At 40.0% G+C, this 24,214-nt stretch overlaps 1 protein-coding gene across 1 annotated transcript in view; it reads left to right on the top strand.

The window, feature by feature from the left end:
- The first annotated feature begins 5,371 nt into the window (after positions 1 to 5,371).
- The window catches only part of NOVA1_1 (RNA-binding protein Nova-1), a 42,270-nt gene continuing 23,427 nt past the window's right edge, over positions 5,372 to 24,214 (top strand). The window contains exons 1-5 of the mRNA XM_051209012.1: positions 5,372 to 5,397; positions 18,539 to 19,050; positions 19,964 to 20,308; positions 22,467 to 22,732; positions 22,876 to 23,319. Coding sequence (XP_051074426.1) covers positions 19,996 to 20,308; positions 22,467 to 22,732; positions 22,876 to 23,319 — 1,023 coding nt within the window. The 5' untranslated portion in view covers positions 5,372 to 5,397; positions 18,539 to 19,050; positions 19,964 to 19,995. The remainder of the gene's footprint in view (positions 5,398 to 18,538; positions 19,051 to 19,963; positions 20,309 to 22,466; positions 22,733 to 22,875; positions 23,320 to 24,214) is intronic.

The following is a 24,214-nucleotide window of genomic DNA, read 5'->3' on the forward strand; positions in this document are numbered from 1 at the left end:
TGTTTATAGGCCGGTAATTTTCAACGTTTGCTTCAGGTCCTGTTTTAATTTTGGGAATGATATGTGTAGTTTTCCAGGCAGTAGGGTAACACGCTGAAGAGAGTGATATCGCGAATAGTTTGAGAAGCAAGACACACATATCATCACCTCCACGTTTTAGCATGCTAGTTGGAATGCCATCTGGTCCATCAGTGTAGGAGTGTTTCAATGTATTGATTGCCTTGGAGATATTTTGTACACTGACAAGTTTGAGATCTTCGTATACTTGTTTGCCTTTAATGAATATACTCCCTCTCGATTTAGAGCGTTTAAATTTATTTTGGAATAGTATGGTGAGTGCAGAGGAGTTATTATTAAGTTCAACTGCACGTTTTTCCTGTGTGATTGCTTTTTGTTTACTTATTGTCCCTGTTCGGACAAGTATTTCTGTCATCGTTACTAAAGAGGAAAAGTCATTTAAGTTGTGGAATCGAGTACAATGTCTTTGAAGACGTCTTCTTGTACTGACCGGTATATAGAGATCTTTGGAGAACGTAGGTTTACAGTATTCTAAAGGTGCGATGTTGTTGATGATACTTTTGATGTTGTGATAAAATATATTGGTTAATGTGTCGGTATTGTTTGAGGTAAAGAAAGTTCTCCAATCAGTGCTTCTTAGGTAATTGTGGAAGTTATTCCAATCAACCTTGCGATAGTTTCTACGAAGTGTTACGGTTTTACTTCTATCGGTTGTGGTTTTTACATTAAGGCTGCATATGACAATGTTATGATCACTACCTGGGAAGTTTTTTCCAATATACAAAGTATTGGGGATGAGGCCACTGGTAAAGACTAAGTCTAAGATGTTTTGATGTCTGGTAGGGCTATCGACATACTGAGTCCATTGTCCAAGCTCTAGACATTCAATAAATGATTCATAACGTCTCGGCGCTTTGACTGGCAGCAGTAACTGGCGGACAGTGACATATATTTGACTTTGAACTGACAGTAATCTTTTACCAACAGGGATAATATCGTCCCCGGTAGAAGGGTATACGATAATAATGCTCGCATAATCAATGGTTCTTTATACAACATAAGCATACTAAATGTCTCATAGGTGTGTGAAGTGAACTGGGTTGAATTGGCTCAGAGATATCTCAATGTCACATACGTTTGCACATATGAATGCTGATGCACTGATTCAAGATCGGATGGTTCCCTCCAGAGTGAAGGTACTTCTAGCGATTAGTACTCATCCAAAGACCGGACACCTTCTGACTCACTGCGACGACTTAGACAGAAAAAAATAACGTCAGTCGTCTACGTATGTTTCATTTCAGACAAATTTATTCTCTAGGCGCAAACATGCATAAGAGAAGTACTAGTAAGTTAATATGATGCTATGTCCTGAGTCCTCATGAATACATCAAATCCTGTCTTACGAGACACCTGGAAAGTTGCCTTAACATGTAATTAGTTGAAGAGTCCCAAGATCTAACTACTCGAAGGGCCAGAAGGTGTAATTACACTCCCATTTTACTGTGTTGTACCTTTATCTTCTAGGTGATTCCCAAAGTTTTGTACGATAAATTATCCCCGGTAAATATTTGAGAGGATTCTGGGAAGTGTACAGCATATTATTACATGATTTCATGGGCAAACATTCGATGATTTAAGATTTTCTAGTAACAGTTGAATCGCCATCAGATTCACCTCCGCGTATCTTTATCCCTTTGAAGTGGATGAGGAGACTTTGTATTTACATACTGTAAATGAGGGGCCATGTTGTAACGAATATTAAGACCTCGAAGAAGGACATACTATGACAAGAAAGGTTTTGTACACTCCATAAAAATATTGCTAATGTACTTACAATTGTTACCCCTCGTGAAAAAGCATAGGCCACTCAACAGCACTCACCATCCACCCCTGACCCGAGCAATCACTTCCAACTGCTCTTCGACCTCTTCATGTCTGCTTCCAATGCTCGACGCAGTGCGTTCTTTGATCTTCCACTTTTCTGTTTCCCTTCAAGATTCTGAGTAATTACCTGCACCATGATGCAGATCGCCTTTCTTTGATATCTTGATGATGAATCCTTCTTTACAGTCTACTGATACTTGTTCCTCCTCCCAAACCTTTCTGAATAGAACACGGGGCATGTTTGCAGTTACTTCTATGTGTGAATTCAGTGCTTTGGCTAGTATGTTGTCAGGTCCTGCTGCTTTCTCACTCTTGATTTGTCTGATAGCCATGCTGATTTGTTTGATCGTTGGTGGAGTGACAGTTGTAGGAAGGTCTGTGTGTGCTGCTCCGGTGTCTGGTGGGGTCAGTAGGCTCGATCCACTAAAGAGTTCCTCGAAGTACTCTATCTATCTGTTCCTCTGTTCCTGAATCTCAGTGGTTGGCTTACCTTCTTTGTCCTTGACTGGTCTCTCTGGTTTACTATATTTCCCTTCCAGTTTCCTTGTTGTGTCATATGGTAGTTTCATATTTCCTTCTTCTTTGGTTTTTTCCGCTATCATTGCTAGGTCTTCCACTTATTTTTGCTTGTCAGCTCCAATGCTCCTCTTAGCTTGTTTGCTTGCTTCTGTGTATCCGGTCTGTGTCTTGACATTCTCCGTTCTTGTTCGGCTGTTGTTAATTCCTGTCGTCTTGTTCTTCCTTTCTTGAATCCTATCCAGGGTTTCGATAGAGATCCATTCTTTATGATGATGCTTGTTGCGACTTAGTACCTCCTGACACGTTGAAGTTAGTGCTTCTTTGATACCTTCCCACTTGCCATCCGTTCACTCGTTTACGAAGATATCACCACACTTTGTGAGAAGAGGACGGATGTCACATTTTGTGGGTGCAGTTTTTATCCCAAAAATTCAAAGTACTTAAATTAATACAAACTGTGATGCGTATATAAATATTTTTACGTAGTTTTGGTATATTTGTTTTACCTGAGCTTTGAACTTGTTTTGCTGATGATTTCATCTTTGAACTGCTATGTTATGCTTTACATTCCGAGTCTGGCTACTTGGATCTAAGAATTTAGGTCACCGCGTTGTTTGGTTTAAGGTTGTGAAATTAATAATCAGTCATCCTTCATGAATGAGTCAGAGTAGGACTTTCTGATTTGATAGTTATTAAGTAATACCTAGGCTTTGCTTTATAAACTGAACAGTTGTAGAGCTTAAAAAGCATATGATAGTAGTTTTTTCATGTTTTCGTTAGAAGACCACTGACCTCAAGATTCGGTCTTCACGACAATTTTTTCGACCTAAAATAAATAACCCTTTAAGATGATGTCCAGCTTCTGTTGTCACTGAGCCTGAGGTGCACCAACTACTCAGTTCTTGAGAAATTCTAGCAATCTAACGACTATAAAAATTATAAAAGTTATTTCACAGTGGTACTGCCCAAGGTTTTCAACTTTTTCAGAAACCAGCGGATTTAACTTCCATAAATTTAACATGGCAAGTCAAAACAAATTTATGGAGATAGTCAACAAACAATTTCATGATACGAATACTTTTATTGCTCAGTTTCTAACGACCCTATTCATAGATCAGGTTATTACAACATTTATTTAGAGTTGGCTGTCAGTGGTTGTCCTTAGGTAAACCACTATACTGTGCCCGCTTCATTTATATATTTGTTGCACCAACCTACAGAGAGCGTGAAATAGCATTCTGTATTATGGGCAATTAGTCAACCAATACAATCAGTAGGAATTAAATGGCTATGTTTTAAGGCGCTGATGTCCATCATATTCTCAATGACTTTGCGGTGCATAATAGGATGTCAGGATATTTTTAGCTAGTACTAAGATGTAGCTAAAGTCACACAGCGCACCCTTACTTTCAGGTCAGAATGTAGAAAACACTCGTTGGCCTTTTTATAGAGTCAGTTCGTTTGCGGAAAATCCATACTTTAACGTCGAGCATCCAATCAGGCATTTATAGACAGACTTTCAACATACTTAAAAGGCGTTATCGATAGCATTTTGCATAATTTAGTGTAGCCGAAAGTTCTCACATTATTTAGCGAACGTATAAATAGGTATTCTAGCTCACGAACTCTGAATGGTCTCTTCTCAGTATTACAATTCAAAACAACCCGTAGTTCGTGATTTTTATCACCGTTAATCGAAATATTTAAAGACCTTACTATCCACCACGAAGATATGAACTACCTTCCACACTGTCATCCTAATTTCAAAAGAGTAGTATCAACACGTTTTTATGCAACGTACTCCCACAAGAGTCGAAGCAACTAATAAGTAAGATTTCACAGCGACCAAATCTTGGTAGGATTTAGCTCATAAACAGAGAACTTAATTCAAGTTTTAGCAGCAGTAAAACGAATCAGAATATATAACTGACTGCTAAACTAATGTCTTAATAAAGAAACAGACTCTTTGGGACCATGAGGAACACTAAGGTAGGAATAAAATATGCTATGCAAAACACTTTAAAGAACGTTGAATTATTTCGAATATCAAATTTTACCTGACAGAATCTGCGAACTATTCGTACGTTTGGATCTGAGTCTGGTTAGTAGGAGATGGTACTTGCTAACGAAAAGGTGCTGACTTTTTTGTATCCCTTTCGAGGAAAAAAGGCGAAAGAGCTAATCTGTCCCTCAAAAGAGAGTTGAAATTTCATTGTAGTTCCGTAGACATTGACGCTCATTATCCTAGATTTTACCCAGCTATCACTTCTAATCCTAGTAACTAACATGTTTTGCACTTTATTTCCAGAACGAATATCATGACAACCACACCCTACATGCACGATAAAGCCACAGGATAGAAAAAACGAGATTTTTAGCGTTCCATTTTTGTGTGGTACTGAGGCTAACATAAGTATAAAAACGTCAAACAGATGAAAGTCGCTAAAGTCCACAGGGTGCTGATCATCTAAAATTGAGATCTTCAAAGGAAAAGAAGAGTAAGGGCCATCCACTTCATGTATCAGGCTAATTCACAAGCTTGTAAAACATTCGTACGAGTTTAAGAAGACGAAAACTAAGCGACGGTAGGAATGATGTAAGTGGGTGAAGGAAGTAACTGGCACACGAAAATGTTCGACACTCCCAGTCTGATTATTTAATTTCGGGAGAGATATTGGTTTATCCGGATTATATCAGCCCTTACTTCAAATCAGTGAAAATAAATCACAAGATATCACTTACGGGACCGCAGAAACAAAATAATATTGTGAAGACAGAGAAAAGCTATTCACTGCATCGATTTCAGTTTAAAAAATAATCAGTAGAATTCCGCGGGGAACAAAAACGTTATTTCGCTACTTTCATAGGCCTAAAGCGTTCTTCCTTTCTCCATGACTTTTACGAAATTGTATTTTGTACATTTTTGCGCTACAAACAGTTTTGCGTTGCTCTCTGGGTAGTTGTGCATGTCGGGTAGGTGTTACCTGGTTTTTTATGGTTGTTCAATCAAATGTTCATAAGTCTTCTAAGGTTATTAAAATACGACAAGGGGGTTGAATACGTTAATTGCCCAGCTGTACTCAGAATCTTACGGGGTCTAATAATCATACGTTTTAACTGTGCGCACAGCAAAAGAGTATAGTTAATCATGTAATAAAAAGTACAGTTAATTGCAGTTACGTTTTCAAGGGGCTAGACAGTAATGTTAAAAATAAACTTGTCTTCATAGCTGCGCAACACCGATTTTAAAAGTTTTCCTCAGAATTCTCCAAGGTTTTGAGAAAAGAATACTAATTTTCATATGACTATTAGGAAAACCCCCCAGAATTTCTCTCCAAAAGACTAAATATTGGGGCCTTCATTCGTTCCCTGTGTGTCCATAAAGTGGTTGTGTAAGTGGTGTACTTTTATGGTTTCTAAAGCCACCAAGCGTAAACGTTTGCGTGATGTGGGCAACGTCAACTTTGGCACACGTGTTTATGAAAGGTCTCCCTCACAATTAACATAAATGTGTTTTCGACTTTGAATGACAGTTTCTGAACCGGTCGTAAGTGCTAATGTGGTTCTTGTTATTTAAACACTCAGGGAGTGTGCTATATGCATATTTGTTCCGTTGCAACGTAACATACTAATTTATCAGTCTACTCGGCGTGACTACAATTTATGGACGGACCAGTCGTATTTAAGATAGCAGATCTTTCATAATGGCGTGGAATTCACTCATTCACATCGGCAAATAACATTCAAGCATTATAGCCGATATAAATCAATCCAGTCAGCTTCAACATAGGACCAGGTATATACAGGCGTCGGTCCAAGTTACCATACCTCATTAACACAACAAGATGAACACCGGATTCATAAAGTAGTTAATTCAGAGGTGGTAATATATAAAAGAAAGATTTCAATGAGGATATAGTACAGAAAGAAAGATTTTGTACGTAGAAAGAAAGATATGAAGCGATTTTAATCTCTTAGTTTAAGGGAAGACAGAGAGTGTGTACACCGACGCCATTGTGATCGATTCTGAGCCATGTCACCAAGAGTCTCCAACCATTGGTTACGATAGTCACGTGAGCCCTAACCAAGTAGTCTGCATCTACCAACATGGCTCAGACCAGAAGTTAGTGACTTCAAGCACTGATGCCACGTTTTGGTTTGGCCACCCCTAACTTTCTTCCAACCATCCCGAACGCCGATTAGCATTGCATGTCGTGGTAATCGGTGTTCAGGTATACGTAACACGTGGCCCAACCATCTCAGTCGATGAAGATTCACAACCTCATCAACTGATTTACCATCATTCCCTAATACCCTGCGTCTAACTTCACTATTACTTACCCGGTGATCCCAGCAGACGCCAGCAATATTTCTGAGGCATCTGTGGTCAAATATTAGTAGCTTACGAGTATCTTCTCTTAATGGCCATGTTTCGCTGCCGTAAATTAAAACAGAACGGACTGCCGCGCAGTATACTCGTCCTTTTATTGATAGACGGATATCTCATTTTCGCCATAGGTGACGTAAGTTGGCGAAAGCCAATCGAGCTTTTCGAATCCGTGCTGAGATTTCGTCAGACACCAACCCATTAGGGCTGATCATACTTTTAAGATAAGTAAAAATGTCAACGCGTTCGACTACTTCACTCCCTATCCTTAGTTCAGGTGTTGACGCAGACCAGTCCTGAAGCAACAACTCGCTTTTAGGGGGAGAGAAGCGCATTCCAAACATTCTGGCATTGCTACTCAGTGTTACAAAAAGACTGCATTTTATCAGTGTCTTCACCAAACAGGATTATATCATCTGCGTATTCTGAGTCGATAAGTGGACCTCCTGGTTATTTATTTACTTTAACACATATTGGTACAAGGAGGCACCACATACATATGCGCCACACAAATCTCATTCGATATGTGTGAGGGCTGTGATACTGCCCGGGTGCCCGAATCGAGGCAAGTGGTTTTCTTAGGGGACCACACCCGGAGCCTTCGACATGAAGGTCTGATCTACAAGGCAGTGGAACAACGTAAGGAGATGCAGTCCTATTGTAGCCGGTGACCAACAATTGGTTCATACGCCATTTGTTCCCTCAGGATATTGGAGCCCATGTGCACCATTGGTTTGGAATCCGGTTAAAGCGCCGGACATTCGCTTTTCCTTCTCTCATTTTCGTAAACAACATCCCCGTCACGAGAAGGCAGTGAGTAGGACTTCCCTCTCTCTGTGTGTTTGACCATCGCTGTCTCCGAAGTATTGCTGACATCCAGTGGCAACACCATGTTAGTAATGCAGAGGTTCGGCATCGTGTGTTCGGGCACAGAGACGATAATTCAATTGGTGTCACCATCTTGAAACACTGACTTCGGTGGCTTGGACATGTTCTACGAATGTCGTCCCAGAGAATTCCACGTCGTGCATTATTTGCCGACTCTGAGACTGGTTGTAAAAAGTGGAGAGGTGGTCAGTGTATGACATGGTGTCGTGGTATGAAAGAAATCTGCAAAGAACTGGCTTCTGTCGGTCCTTCATGAGAGATGGTGCAACAAAGTGGCTAGAGACGTTATCAGATATGGCTCCGGCGCTTTAACCGGGTTGGTGGACACGGAAAGTCCACCTAGGGGAGTTGAAAAACACTGATTCCAAACCAATAGCGCACATGGGCTCCAGTATCCTGCGGGAACAAATGGCATATGAACCAATCGTTGGTCACCGGCTACCATGGGACTGCATCTCCTCACGATGCTGCACTACCTTATGGGTCAGACCTTCATGTCAAATGCTCGGGGTGTGGCCCCCTAAGAAAACCACCTGCTTCGGTTTGGGCATCCGGGCAGTACCATAGTCCACACACAAATATGATGAAATGTCGATATTTATGGAAAATACTTGTCTTGCTTCGATTAACAATCAAACGATTCACATTATTACTAATATTACTATTATTGTTATTATTATTATTTACGTCATTTATTCACTCTCTTTTATTCCCACTCTGTGTATCCTTATTTTTTGACTTATAAAGCAGCTCGCCTATGGTAGAAACTCGGTTCTATCTAAACGTTCTTGAGTCACTGCCTGGTTAAAAATTGTATGCTGCCACCAAATACGAATACTGAAACAGTTTTTCTGAAACCACGTGCACCATTCAAACTGATTACCTTCAACGTTCGCACACTTATGCAGGTCGGACAACAGATAGGGCTGACTTTGGAAAGCCTTAATATCGACGTTTATTGTCTATCCGAGACCCGTATTCAAGACTGTGGTGAAGTACTACAAATTCACTCTCCATCTGTCGCATCAAAAAGCTTGCTTTACGTGCGTTTATCCGGGGACCCTGTGGCATCTTCGTCTGGTCTTGCTGGCGTTGGTGTCGCGCTAAGCGCTAGAGCTGAGGTAGCACTAATCGATTGGATCCCTATTAATAGTCGGTTATGTGCTGTTAGGTTAGAAAGTTCCATCAAAGTGAGAAGAGATCGGCGTGAGAAACGATGTCTTTTCGTCATCTCCGCCTATGCCCCGACAGATTGCAGCCCGGATGCAATCAAGGATGAATTCTATCACCAGTTAACTGTTCTTCTCCAGAAAGTGCGTTCGACAGATATTGTAGTACTAGCCGGATACTTGAATGCTCAGGTCGGGCGTATAGACACAGAAGAGAGTCGTTTAGGTGGCCGATGGGGACTTGTTGGTCGCATGACAGATAACGGGGACCGTCTACTGCAACTGTGCACAGACCACAACCTGTTTCTGGCTAGCAATAACTTTCAGCACAGTCATCGCTGACGTGCCACCTGGCGTCCTCCCTCTGCATGTCAAACCTGGACTCAGACTGATCACATCGCGATCAGCTACCGCTGGCGTGGTTATGTACAAGACTGGCACTCCTTTTGGAGTATCTATCTGATCATGCCCTGGTCTGCGTCAATCTTACCTTACATTTCAGTTGCCAATGAAGTGACCGCCACGCTGGGACTGGTTGGAAAAAGCGGAGAGGTGGTCAGTGTATGACATGGTGTCGTGGTACGAAAGATAGCTGTACAGGACTAGTTTCTGTTTGTCCTTCACGATGCCCTGGTTGGGATCCTAGAGATTGTGCAACAAAGTGGCTAGAGACGTTATCAGATCTTCCAGTTAAGGAAGAAGCAACCACTTTTTATGAAGAAAGTAAAAGAAGGTTACAGCAGTATCGCCACTGGCTTCTATTCTGAGCTATATCTGATAATGTCTCTAGCCACTGTGTAGCACCATCTCGGACCCCAACCAGGGAGTCGTGAAGGACCGACAGAAGCCAGTTCTTTGCAGATTTCTTTCATACCACGACACCATGTCATACACTGACCACCTCTCCACTTTTTACAACCAGTCTCAGAGTCGGCAAATAATGCACGACGTGGAATTCTCTGGGACGACATTCGTATAACATGTCCAAGCCACCGAAGTCGGTGTTTTAAGATGGTGACATCGATTGAATTATCGTCTCTGTGCCCGAACACACGATGCCGAACCTCTGCATTACTAACATGGTGTTGCCACTGGATGTCAGCAATCCTCCAGAGACAACGATGATCAAACACAGAGAGTCGTCAAACATCCTCAACTCGGAGAGGCCAGGTTCCACAAGAATATAGCAGAACTGCTCTCACCGACGCGTTGTAAATCCGAACTTTTACAGCCAGACTAACATCACGAAGGCGCCAAAGGTGGCCCAGATTGGCATGAGCCGCTCTGGCTTTCACTATTCGTGCATTGATCTCATCACTCACACCCCCACCAGCACTTATGCAGCTACCCAGATACATGAACTTCTCGACTACTTCTATCTGCTCACCATCCAGAGTGAGTACAGGATTAGAATCCTGCCAGTCTTGTAGAAGTACTTTGCACTTCGAAGGTGTAAAGCACATACCATACCTACGGACACTGATTGCCAACTGATTAAATGTGGATTGCATGGCTCGGGCATTATCGCACAGTAATACAATATCGTCCGCATACTCAAGGTCGAGAAGTCTTTCTCCAGGCAACAGATCCACACCGCCATTACTTACATCCATCAGAGCTGTTTTCAGAATGTCATCGATGGAAAAGTTGAAGAGGGATGATGAGATTGGGCAACCCTGCCTAACCCCACTACTTGGATGGAACAGTAGAGAGAGGTGGTTGTATGCCCTCACTCTGCCTGTGGTGTTAGTGTATACAAATTTCAAGATGCTAATAAACTTCTTAGGCACACCCTTCTTCAATAGATGGTCCTAGAGAACTGTCGTGTCCAACTAATCGAAGGCGGTCCTCATGTCAAGAAACACTACGATTGTTGGCCTGTTATAAGTATGACGGTGTTCTAACATTTGGTGGAGGGTGAAAACATGATCAGTACATCCTCGGCCAGAACGAAAACCAGCCTGCTCCTCGGGAGTTGATCTTTCCCGAGTTTTGAACAATATATGAAATATGATGGAAGCCAATAGCTTGGACGCAATCAGAAGTAGACTTATCCCCTGATAGTTGTTGTAGAAACTATGTGAACCCTTTTTAAAGATAGGGACAACTATCGACTCATTTCATGACGTTGGTACACTCTCCAGTTCCCAGACCTTTGTAAACAACGTCGTCAGTTCCTTAGCCAGAAAGTCACTACCATCGTTGAAAAGGGCCGGAGGCAAGTCATGTGGGCCAGGTGATTTGTAGCGCTTCAAGAGTTGGAGTTCCTCGCTAGTACCACAATGCCTATCGAACATATTTCCTGTAGGACAGTTATTTGGTGGTCAAACCCATTCTCGATCGAATCTGGGCTGAGCCTAGGTGAAGATGACGAGAAGATATCGTTTCCCATATCGATTGCTTTCGTACTTTGATTTAACTTTCTAACCTAACAGCACATAACCGACTGTTAATAGGGATCCAATCGGTCAGTGCTGCCTCAAATCACCCGACCGTAGCTGATACCCTGACGTGGTGGTCTGACTTGCCTATTGTGATGACCCAATCGAGCTATACTGGCTGGAACATATGTTCTTGTAGGTTATACCATGCCAGGCAGGTCGATTGGAGAACGGTCTCACTAAAAGCAGCAACTCAAGGTCAGGCGAAATCATACTGCTGACTGTAGAGAGGTGTGACAGCAGTAAGGTGTTTCCCTCCTGCAACCAGCATCTGCAGCAATGCTGCCTTCTCACAAGAAAGGAAGGGGTTAGAAAACTTACTTACTTACTTACTTACACCTGTTACTCCTCGTGAAGGAGCATAGGTCGCTCACCAGCATTCTCCATCCAACCCTGTCCTGGGCAATCCTTTCCAGCTCCTTCCAGTTGTAATTCATCCTTTTCATATCTGCTTCTATTATCCGACGTAATGTGTTCTTTGGCCTTCCTCTTTTCCGCTTCCCTTCAGGATTCCAAGTTAGGGCTTGCCTCGTGATGCAGTTTGACGATTTGCGTAATGTATGTCCTATCCATTTCCATCGTCTTTTCCTAATTTCTTCTTCAGCTGGAAGTTGGTTTGTTCTCTCCCACACAAGGCTATTGCTGATGGTATCCGGCCAATGGATGTTGAGTATCTTGCGTAGACAGCTATTTATAAATACTTGTACTTTCTTGATTGTGGTTGTTGTAGTTCTCCAAGTTTCAGCTCCATACAGTAGAACTGCCTTGACGTTCGTATTGAAGATTCTCACTTTGATATTGGTTGAAAGTTGTTTTGAGTTCCATATGTTCTTCAATTGTAGGAATGCGGCCCTTGCTTTGCCAATCCTCGCCTTTACGTCTGCATCTGAACCTCCATGTCTATCGACGATGCTTCCCAGATATGTGAAGGATTCTACATCTTCCAGAGTTTCGCCATCAAGTGTGATTGGATTGCTGTTCTCCGCTTTGAATTTGAGGACCTTGGTTTTCCCTTTGTGTATGCTGAGGCCTACTGATGCAGAGACTGCTGCTACATTGGCTGTCTTTATCTGAATCTGTTCACGTGTACGTGATATGAGGGCTAGGTCATCTGCGAAGTCCAGATCGTCTAATTGGTTCTGAGCTGTCCATTGTATTCCGTGTTTTCCTTCAGATGTCGAGGTCTTCATAATCCAGTCGACCACCAGAAGAAAGAGGAAGGGAGAGAGTAAACAGCCTTGTCTGACTCCGGTCCTTACTTGGAATGCATCTGTCAGCTGTCCTCCATGCACTACTTTGCACTGTAGTCCGTCGTATGAGTTCCGGATAATATTGACAATCTTCTCAGGAACTCCGTAGTGTCGAAGAAGTTTCCATAATGTCCTCCTATCTACACTGTCGAATGCCTTTTCATAATCAATGAAGTTGATGTATAGTGACGAGTTCCACTCAACTGATTGTTCGACGATGATCCGTAGTGTTGCAATTTGGTCTGTGCACGACCGATCCTTTCGGAATCCAGCTTGTTGATCTCGAAGTTGGGCATCTACTGCATCCTTCATCCGGTTCAGCAACACCCTGTTGAAGACTTTCCCTGGTATTGACAGTAGTGTAATGCCTCTGTAGTTTTCACATTTGCTCAGATCTCCTTTCTTTGGAATCTTGATGAGGTGTCCTTCTTTCCAGTCCATCGGCACTTGTTCCTCCTCCCAAATCTTTTTGAATAGAGGGTAAAGCATGCTTGTGGTTACTTCGACGTCTGATTTCAGTGCTTCAGCTGGTATGTTGTCGGGTCCTGCTGCTTTCCTGTTCTTGATTTGTCTGACGGCCATTCTAATTTCTTCCGTCGTTGGTGGGTTGACATCTATAGGAAGATCTGTGTGTGCTGCTTCGATGTTCGGTGGATTCATTGGAGCCGGCCTATTCAGGAGTTCCTCGAAGTATTCTACCCATCTGTTTCGCTGTTGTTGAATTTCAGTGATTGGCTTGCCTTCTTTGTCTTTGACCGGCCTCTCTGGTTTACTGTATTTCCCTGATAGTTTCTTCGTTGTATCGTAGAGCTGTTTCATATTTCCTTCTCTAGCAGCTTTTTCTGCCGTCGTTGCTAATTCTTCCACGTATTTCTTCCTGTCGGCTCTAATGCTCCTCTTCACTTGCTTGTTTGCTTCTATGTATTCAGCTTGTGCTTGGACTTTCTCTGCTCGTGTTCGGCTGTTGTTAATTGCTGTCTTCTTGTTCTTCCTTTCTTTGATCTTGTCCAGTGTTTCTATAGAGATCCATTCCTTATGATGGTGTTTCTTTAGGCCCAGAACCTCTTGACACGTTGAAGTCAATGTTTCTTTGATGCCTTTCCAGTTGTCCTCCATGGTGGTTTCTTCTTCCTTCAGTAGATCTTGAAAGGCTTGGAATCTGTTGTTGAGAGCTATCTTGAATTCATTGAGTTTGTCAGTATCTCGAAGGAAGGCTGTATTGAACCTTTGTATTGCTGTTTGTCCACTTGTCCAGTTCTTTTTTAGCTTCAGTTTTAAATTGGCTACAACTAGGTGGTGATCTGAAGCTACGTCAGCTCCTCTCCTGGTTCTCACATCTTCCATTGTCCTTCGGAATTTTTTTGATGCAAATATGGTCTATTTGGTTCTCTGTAGTGTGGTCCGGTGAGATCCATGTAGCCTTGTGTATACGTTTGTGTGGAAATATTGTGCCTCCTATGACTAATTTGTTGAATGCACACAAATTTGCAAATCTTTCTCCATTTTCGTTCCTCTCTCCCAGTCCATGTCGTCCCATAATATCTTCATATCCAGTGTTGTCTATTCCGACCTTGGCATTTAGATCTCCCATCAGAATGGTGAGGTCCTTTCTTGAGCATTTCTCTATGATTGACTGCAGCCGCTCGTAGAATTGATCTTTAATGTCGTCGTTGCTATCATTGGTGGGTGCATAACATTGGATAATATTCATTAAGATCCCCTCCTTCTTTGTTTTGAATGATGCTTTGATGATTCTGGATCCGTGGGATTCCCATCCTACAAGTGCATTTCGTGCTACTTTGGACAGCATTAGAGCAACTCCCTGTGTGTGTGGAGCATTTTCCTCTTCGTGACCGGAGTATAGCAGCATCTCTCCCGTAGCTAGCCTTTTCTGTCCAGCTTGAGTCCAGTGGGTTTCGCTGATTCCCAGTACTGCCAAGTTGTATCTCCTCATTTCCGTTGCTATTTGGCTGGTCTTCCCGGTTTCCCACATTGTTCTAACGTTCCATGTACCTATAAAAATTTTTGCTCTGGTTGTTAGAAGGGGCATCGGCCTCGTGGCTTCCGAAGGAATTCGGCTTTCACCATGAAGCGTCATAATTCTTCTAAATGAAGACCTTCTAACTCTCAGGGCAGAGTTAAAATGGTTTGAATTATTTTTTCTGGTAAGCGTTTTTTTAGCGAGTTAGTTTTCTACGGGATGGGGACGCTAACCCCATGCCCAACCCTCCTCCTTTACCCGGGCTTGGGACCGGCAGTAACTCTAGAAGAGCTACCCAAAAAATGTCACACCTCACCTCACGGATTTTCGTCCCCGGAGGTAAGGCGTTCTGAAGAACAGAGCTAACACGTTAAAAACTTCCACAAAAAGGCCGTGCGTGACCGGCCTCAAACAGTTGTCCCTTGGGTTCTACGGTCATGCTCTCAGGTCGTTAAGACGGACACCAATCCAACGTTCTTTTCAGGTCCCTCAAGAAATACCCTTCCACGGTGTGGGCAGCCAGGAAGTGACATCAGCCGTCATACCCGTAACAACACACCAGACCAAGTTGGTCACAATCAAATCCTCCCTACATCTCCTAATAACTCTCCTATCACCAAGACCAAACCTTTCTCACATCCCTTTATCACTTCGCACCGCTAATGCAAACGATTCGAGTATGCGGAACGGTATTCTTGGTCTCTTGAAACCACACTCTAAACTACATGCAGGAGCTTTTAACTTCGGCAAGTTGATGTAAGTCCTCAAACTCTTTACGAAGTTGAAAAAGCTATAGGAAATCTGAAGCGTGGGAGAGCAGTAGGCCCGGACAGGTTTACTCCTGAGATTTTTAAGGATGGCGGCCCAGTATTAGCAGTGAGATTGACTGAGGTCTTAAGTAGAATCTGGGAACTGGACGTAATCCCATCTGACTGGTTTCAATCACTGGTTGTGCCAGTCTATAAGAAAGGACAAAAGTCCTCTTGTGACAATCACAGAGGAATCAATTTGACTAATATTGTGTCTAAAATATTGGCTTCAATAATACTTCGACGCCTAACTAGAGCTCGTGAAGAGCAGACTAGAGAAAACCAGGCTAGTTTCCGACCTGGATGTGGCTGTATAGACCAGATATTCACACTACGTCAGGTCCTAGAACATAGACACACATTCAGACGCCCCACAATAGTTGTATTTCTCAACCTTAAGGCGGCATATGACTCTGTTGATCGCGAGGTTCTATTAGCGGGACATAGACTGGATTAAAGCATACTCAATGCACGATTGGTTTGGTGCACGCTGATTGTGTAAGAATTAGCTAATCAGCGTTAGTCAATACTTAGTGAACACTCTAGAAATCTTCTCATGTGGAAAACTATAAATATACTAACGTTTTCCCTATTGTACTTCCTTACTTGCTTCTTACTTCCATCTAACCTTGTTATTTGGAATATAATCTCTTTCCTGTTCAACTGTGTTCTGATTTGGGGACTTGTCGAGTGAATCGGTGTCCGAGAATACTACGCGATAGGAATAGCTGGGTCATAACCGTAAGAAAGAGATTATAACAGGTTCAATAGCAATGTTTTTCACTGAAAGGAGTACCAAAGTAGTACATTAACCTTATAAAGGCTTTCTACTCGAACACAACTGGTCGAGTGAGAGTTTATGGCGAACTGTCCACTCTCTCCATTCTTGTTTAACTTTGTCGTTGATGTGCTTTTAGAGATAACACTTTCCTCATCTGACTTTCCAAGGTTTGAACTTCTACCAGGGGATTCATTTGTTGACTTAGAATATGCCGATGATATAGTTCTATTTGGTGAAGACGCTGACAAAATGCAGAGTCTTTTGACCACTGTAAGCAAAAATGTAGGCATGTTCGGGATGCGATTCTCCCCTGAAAATGCAAAATATTGCTTCAGAATTGGGTTGCATGGACACCTGAACTAATGATAGGCAGTGAAGTAGTTGAGCGTGTCAACCGCTTCACTTATCTTGGAAGTCTCATCAGCCCTTGTAGTCTGGTGTGTGACGAAATCTCAGCACGGGTATAGGAGGCTCGACTAGCTTTTGCTAACATGGCTTAAAGTCGTTTGAAATGGCGCAGGTACATCCACGCTTTTTGTTCTCTCAAATTCTAATCTTCCGAATTCTTCATGTCCCTTTTTGTCTCTCCAAATTTATTTCACTGGATTATGCTCCTTGAATAACATCTTCAAACCCTAATATTTTCGATTACTCTACCACTACTGAATTTGAATCGGCAATTGTATCGCTGTGCTATTGTGGTATGTCAGCTTGAACTGATGTACGTACGTACGAAGTTCCACGTTGTTGCTGACTGTTTCAAATCTAGCGCTTAGTGAGACATCAACGCCAGTAAAACCAGACTTTGCCACAGGGTCCCCGGAATAACGCACGTGAAACAAGCTTTTCGAAGCGACAGATGGAGAGCGAATTTGTGGTACTTCAGTAGAGTCTTGAATACGGGTCTCGGATAGACAAAAATCATCGATATTGAGACTTTATAAAGACATAGCCAATCCTATTTTTGTCCGTTCTACATTAGTGTGCGAACGTTGAAGGGTATCAGTTTGAATGGTATACGTGGTTTCAGAAAAACTTTTTCAGTATTCGTATTCGGTGGTAGCACTCAACTTTCGACCAGTTAGTGACTCAAGATCGTTTAGATATGACAAGGTTTCCATCATAGGCGAGCTGTTGTATAAGTTGGAAAATAAAATACGCAAAGTGAGAACAAAAGGGAATACATATGTGACGTGGTATAGAGGAAATAAAAACGAATGTTGTCATATGATTGTAGATAAGATTTGTGTGAGAGAAATTTTCCTAGTAGTAGTTATCATTGGTTTGTGTGAGGGCTGTGATTGATACTGCCTGGATGCCCAAAGTGTCCAACCATGAATACAAATCTTAGTTCCTCACTCTTATTTTTAACTCTAGTTTAATCCTAGTAAGTAAGTCACTTAATTATCATTCAAAGTTCGTCCATAAGTTATGGTCTCACCACCTGAGGTATAGTCAAACCTAGTGTTTTCCGATTTAAATGAAAAGTTAGTAAGTAGATTCACTAAACACAACGCTTTGTGAAAATTCCGATTAAGTTATCTATACTCACCTAAAGAAACAATACGTATACTCATCCTGAAATATTGATGAGTAGGATGTCTGAACCACTTAATCTCAGAGGTTGACAATAAGCGCTTATATATTTAGGTGGAATTAAAATAAAAAAGCTTAAACCATTCGGATAATCAAAGTAACCCATTCTGTCATTGAATAAAAACAAAGAATTCAGCGAAGAAAATTTTTCTTTTCGACGTAATCATTTACTTAAGCTGTACATAGTTGTAAGGTAAATATATGTCTATATAAGAATGGAAAAGATTGCATCATAAAATGATTCGAGACTCCAATTATCATCATTGGCCACACAAAGCAATCACTTGTTAAACACATCTCAAAACACTACTTGGCATGGCTTTTAAAAGGAGAATGTAAAACAATCACCAGTTCAATACAGGAGCATCTAATCAACTCTGGACACATCTCTCCGAAGGAGTCTTCTTTTTAAATAATCTACACAGTCAAAGGAACTAGATCGAAGGGAGGTCGAATCAAAAACTTGTGCACTGCTGAGGCATTGGCGATCCACCAAATCAAGCGCGAACTCTGCTTGCGAAAACGATACGTCCAACCTCTCATCCTTCCTTGGCCCTAATTCCCTTCTGTAGTATAATTAGAGTCTCGCATCACTTTATGATGCAATCTTTTCTATCCCTCTCTCTCTATATATATATACCTTACAACTATAAATACGAATGTACAGCGTAGGTAAATGATTACATCAAAGAGAAAAATTTTCTCCACTGAATTCTATTTGTTTTTATTAAATCATTCCTTTTTTTCTTAATTTAACTACTACATTACCTTCAGTCATTTTCACTGTTTTTCTTCATCCTATTGGTTTTTAGAACTTCACTTTAAAATTCTTGTCCCTAATGTTGCTGCTGGGGCGATCATTGGAAAAAAAGGAGAAGCTATCGAAACAATCAAACGTCAAACTGGAGCAAGGCTCAAAATGTCTCGAGCAGATGACTTTTATCCGGGTAATTCAACTCGTTTTGTAGTTTATTTGTTAAGGAACCACTGAGAGAGTGTGTCTCATTGTTGGCACACTTGAAGCATGCATACAGTTACACGATTATGTAATGGCCAAAATAAGCAAACGACCTCAGAATATAGCTATAATAACTCCAACGGGAGTTAATTGCATGGAACGTCATAAGCAGGCAAGTTGTCGCTCTAAATAATTAGCTTTTGTTACTGAAGGTTAAAATTTTAGTCCCTGACAGTACGGCTGGCATTATCATTGGAAAGTTTGGGAACTTTATTGAAAGAATCAAGGAAGAAAGCAATGCTTTCGTTCAAGTTTCTCAAAGGCCTAAAGATATTAGATTGTTTGAACGCTGCATTGTAATAACAGGTAAGTTAATAACTTTTGCAATCATATTTAGCTTTCCTATTAATTACTGTTTGGTTCATTTTCACTCTCATTGTTTTATAAATGTGGTCCTGTCCCACTTAATAGCCACAGGTTCTTGTTGTTGTATTTATATTACAGCTAAGAAGAGATAGCATATGAGGCCAACTAATGAATTGAATGTCTCAGATTTTCTTATTTAAAAACCCGTGGAACTAAATTAGAGTATGTTAGCCATTGAGTTTAGCATTGATGTTTCCTTGAACTTTCGGTGTTGCTTTGTATCGAGTCAATGTAGATGTCTTTGGTATCAGGTATATGCCTATAGTTTATCTGCTGTATTTATTGTTTATCAGTAGCTACCTGAATCAAATATATTTACCTTTTAGAAAAAAATTAACTGTTTATCTCCATAAGTTTAATTTCAGGTGCCTCAAAGGCTCAGTTTCATGTTGTTTGAATGGAAGATTAATTTATATTCATGATTCTTGATTCGTTCAAACTAGTGGCTTTTATTTTGCTCTTAAGAGAAGATCTTTGTTGTTCCTTAGTTGTTTTTCAAATAATGTTTTTTTCCTTCATCTCATTGCACGAGCTAGTGGCTATCAGGACTCGGTAGCTACGTGGATAACGCGATGGCGCTTGAAGCAAACGGTACTGGATTTGAGTCCTGGAGTGAGTATCAACTCTGGGATGCAGGTACATCCATCTGGCGAGTCCCGAATAGGACGAAACATGTGTCCTGGATTCCGTTGCTAGCCACCATCCGTCTTTACTTATAATATTTGTTTCTGTTGTTCAGTAGTAGCTAAATTGCAGTTTTAAACGACAAACTAGCGACTAGCCCATGGATTTTGAAAATCCGTGGTTTCCTGTCAAATATTACTCACATTACATGTTTTGTTTACAATTTTAGGCGAGTTAAAAGAAAGGCGAAAAGCAGTAGAAATGATACTGTATAAAATCCTTGAGAATCCTGATTCAGCTTGTTATTCAAATTGCTCTTATTCTCAAGTTAGGGAACCAGTGGCTAGTGCATTTTCAATAGGTTCCCCATTTGCAATTACGTACCGCCCTCCAGTAGATATGAATTACTCAATTATAGATTCGGAGTGCAAGTCAAAAATTTCAGCCTCAAGTCTTCCTGATGCAAGTCTGTCAGCTGTAACTTTTGAACACGAGTCTACTACCAATCAAATCGATCCCCTTCTCTGTAATCAATCTTTATCAATATCACCTGCAAATGCTAATCTTGATTCAAGTAAGTACTTCTATTCTCAGTCATTTATCGTTAACAGTAATATGTGATGTCGTCCGAGGAGCTGCACAGTATTTTAAGGTTTTGATTTCACTTTTTCCATGATAGTGTAATTTAGAGTTCATATAAAAATGTACGTGGTTTTCCGGTCACCATTTAACCTGTAAACACCATGACATCGCTTACTTGGGTAATAATTTGGGAAAATAATTCACGTTGTAATTGTTCCTATATATGTGGCAGTGAAATTGAAATATGATTGGTCGTTGAGTGTGGACAAACAGTCACAACCTACAGACTATTAAATATGTGATTTCCCTTCCTGTCATTGATTCCTATTCCGAACTCATTGAGTGTGACTGCTTGTAGTTGTTTTGAGTAAATTGTTATCTAGTGTTAATCTAGTTCTCTATTTTGGGTCGTGAATCGTAGTTCTGACATAACGTGACTACTTTTATTAACGTATTATCGTAATATCCGTGAGAGAGACAAAATACTTTAAGTATCCGTTATATCACTAAATAATTACAAAACTTGTCACAGTCAATAGTTTATTCTGATGTCAAATGAATTAAAAGGCCGTTATATTAGTTAGGATCACATTATGGTTTTTATTTCAGTTAGTTTAAACGTATTCAATAGTGTTTATAGATATACTCACAGTTCCAAATTAATAACAAAATTATGTGAAATCAATTAATCTAATTTCAGTCTTTTTATTTTGATAACTAAAAGTACGTCTAAACTACTTTACGATAATGCGAAACAGTTTCTCAGTCAAGTTTTTATGTACAGCAATCAAACTAAGATAATGTTGTTGATGATGAGCTATCTGATGAGTAACTATCAAATCTCAACAAACGCATTCATCATTTCAAAATATTATCTTGCAGACACAGTATACAATAAGTATGAGATGAAAACAAAAGGATAAGTAAACATAAAGCAGTAGCATCTAAATTTTAGAACAGTACAGATATAAGTTCCCCGCTTGAGTAGGTCTCATTGTATAACATGTAAATACAACTTTTTCAGTTGTATTCTTTTTTTGAAGTTCACATTTCTGTTAGTAAAATGACCGCCATGGTCAGTGGAAAGAGACTATTTGGTAAAACTCGAAATTGGTTACAATTGCTGTGATATACCCATTAAGTTTTCCATGTCTTATTATTCTACACTTTCTGTGCTAATTTCATCTCCCTCTTTTTACACTTCTGTAATTCTTATTGATTCTTACAAATTGTGCCGATATGAAATGTAATAACTTTGACTTGTACATGTTTTTACAACGTTTTGTATTTATGTCAATTTTATTTAATTATCTCATTTTGAATCCTTTACAATTTGACCAAGTAGAAATTATTAATGTTTGGTTTATCAATGTTAATTTATAAAGCTGTTCATGTTCCTTAACGTTTAGTATTCTTACCTTATGGAATGGTTTAAATAATTGTTGAACGTTTTTCACAGACATTAATTATAGACTCAAAGATACCTAAAAACATATGCATTCCATTTAGATAGGTTAAGTCTCAACGACACATATTAGATGTTATTTTTATTATTTTTTTCAATGGATATTCTACTTCCTCGATTCCTAAGACTCGTCATTAATTTCAGTCCAGTCTTAGAATGAGTTTTGTTTATTCCCAAAAAATGCCTTGGATTAATTCTCTGGTTTCTAGTATGTCATAATTCATATCTTTCTTCCTACGAACTAATTCTTTCTTCCTGTACTATGTCCTTATATGCCATCATTCTTTTATATATTACCACCACTACTTCTATGGATCCAGTGTTTATCTTGTTGTGCTAATGAGGTATGGCAACTTGGATCAACGCACATATGTGCCCGGTCCTACGTTGTAGCTGACTGGCTGAGTATATCATAAAGTAAATATATATTTTGTGGCACTTAGAATATGTATTAAGGAGAGTGAACTCTGTAATAACTATTTTAGGTTGAGTTCGTGATATTTTTAAATCCAAGTATATGTGAAAAAATATGCTTTAAACCGAACAATTTTAATTCATTAGTTGTTTGGCAGTGTTTTGTGATATAATAAGAGCTTTTTCATTTAGTCTCAGTCTATTTAGAAAATCCAAAACTAATTTTCCGATTTATTATTTTCATGATTTTTGATGCGAATTTTCCATATAGTAATTCCTGTTATTCATTGGATCGATCAAAGTTTTGTATATAGAAGCACTAATGCAGTTGTCAGTTTAACTTCATGTGACACTGTGTCTCAGCCGTTGGTGGCCCAATCAAATCTAACTGATCAGCCGGAACCTGTTCATTCTGACTTGGGTTTAAACCAAGTCTTTTATCTCGGACATCCTTCTGCCTGCTGTCCAAGTTTTATGCCACAAACGTACGGTATTCAGAACTATATCCCACAATCATTGATGAAAGTAAATGAAAAGGTTAGTTAAGTCGTTAATTTCAACCTCATACAGATTACATAAGAAGGTTTATGTCGTCGGTATTTTAAATGCTATTAGAAATAAAATAAAATTGGGAAGGTTTTTTGAACTGGATTTCCTTTTCACATAATTATTCATTTTAGATCGCTGTAGCGCCAACATTAGCACCTATAACCCAAACCGCTGTTGAAATCAATACACTGAGTGATCCTTATTACTTTATATCAGGTGGTCAACAGGGTGATAGTTACCTAACAACTTTAGGAAACAAAGTTGAATGTAGTGCACCTTTCGAAAATCCAAGAGATAATAACCACTCACATTCTCGTTATTTTAGTGGAGAGTCGGTTGATTCAGCTTTCACAGAAAGTGTACTCAGTGTCAAGCTCCAATCATCTACGGAGGATTTTATGAGTGACCTATTTCTGCAGAAACCGTGTTACCATCAAAACAAGCAGACATATCAAGTTCAGACGATGGTATCGCCTAATTCAGCGTATTCAGTTTGTTCAAGTACTGAAAGCTATAAAAATTCTTCTCCTCCCAATCAACAATTACTTGTTAATTCTCAAAGATCAAATCTCCAGGTTAGTTATGAGTTGAGATTCCATTTTTAGTATAATTATTTGAAGAATATTTACTCCAATGTTTTCACAAAAATTGTTTACCAGTGTTTAGTTGTGGAATAAAAAGACAACGCGAAGCAAAGTTGTGTTTGTGTACTCAATCCTATTCATTTACCAAGTACGGGTTCGTAATTTTTTGCCTTCAACTATGGTGATATAACTGAGGTGCTCAGAACATTAGTAAATGTTGCACTGTTGTAAGTGTTAACTCAGTAGTTAAAAATGAAGTGCTGTAATTAATAAGCATTATATAGGAAACAGTCGTGGGGCTCCAACAATAAAATTAGTTCCTATTTGACTCCTATAGTTAACACAAGTGCTATCCAATCATTAATCCAAATGAGTCACACTGTACCTATCTTTTTGTTTCACGTATATAAAGTTAATGTTTTGTATGTTGGACTGTTTACAGTTGATTATCAAAGCTCGAACTAATTCTGTTTTTTTACACTTTACGGTTGGCCACCAATAGTCTGTTCCACTGCTACAAGATTTTATTAATGTCACCATAATCATTATCATGTTATCAGCTCATGCACTGTTTATGATTGATTATTGTTCGCGTAGTGATTATCATGTATCGATATACACTAATAGCCTCACAGTAGAAACACTTAAGCTGCCTACACTGAACAAATTTATTCTTTTTTATCCAGTCTTGCTCGATGAAGATCTACAATTTACCCTGGTTTATTACGACTAGTGGTAGAATAAATCATATTTACATAGGTGGGCTAATATTAGTGGTTAAAACATTGAACATTCAACCGCGAAGTACTAGGTTCGGATCGAGATCCAACGACTTCGGTTCGAGAAACCAGGTAGTATCATTAGAACTCATATTTAGAGTTTGCCT

The sequence above is a fragment of the Schistosoma haematobium genome, chromosome 1 (genome assembly GCF_000699445.3).
Source record: "Schistosoma haematobium chromosome 1, whole genome shotgun sequence".
Classification (NCBI taxonomy): Eukaryota; Metazoa; Platyhelminthes; class Trematoda; order Strigeidida; family Schistosomatidae; genus Schistosoma; species Schistosoma haematobium.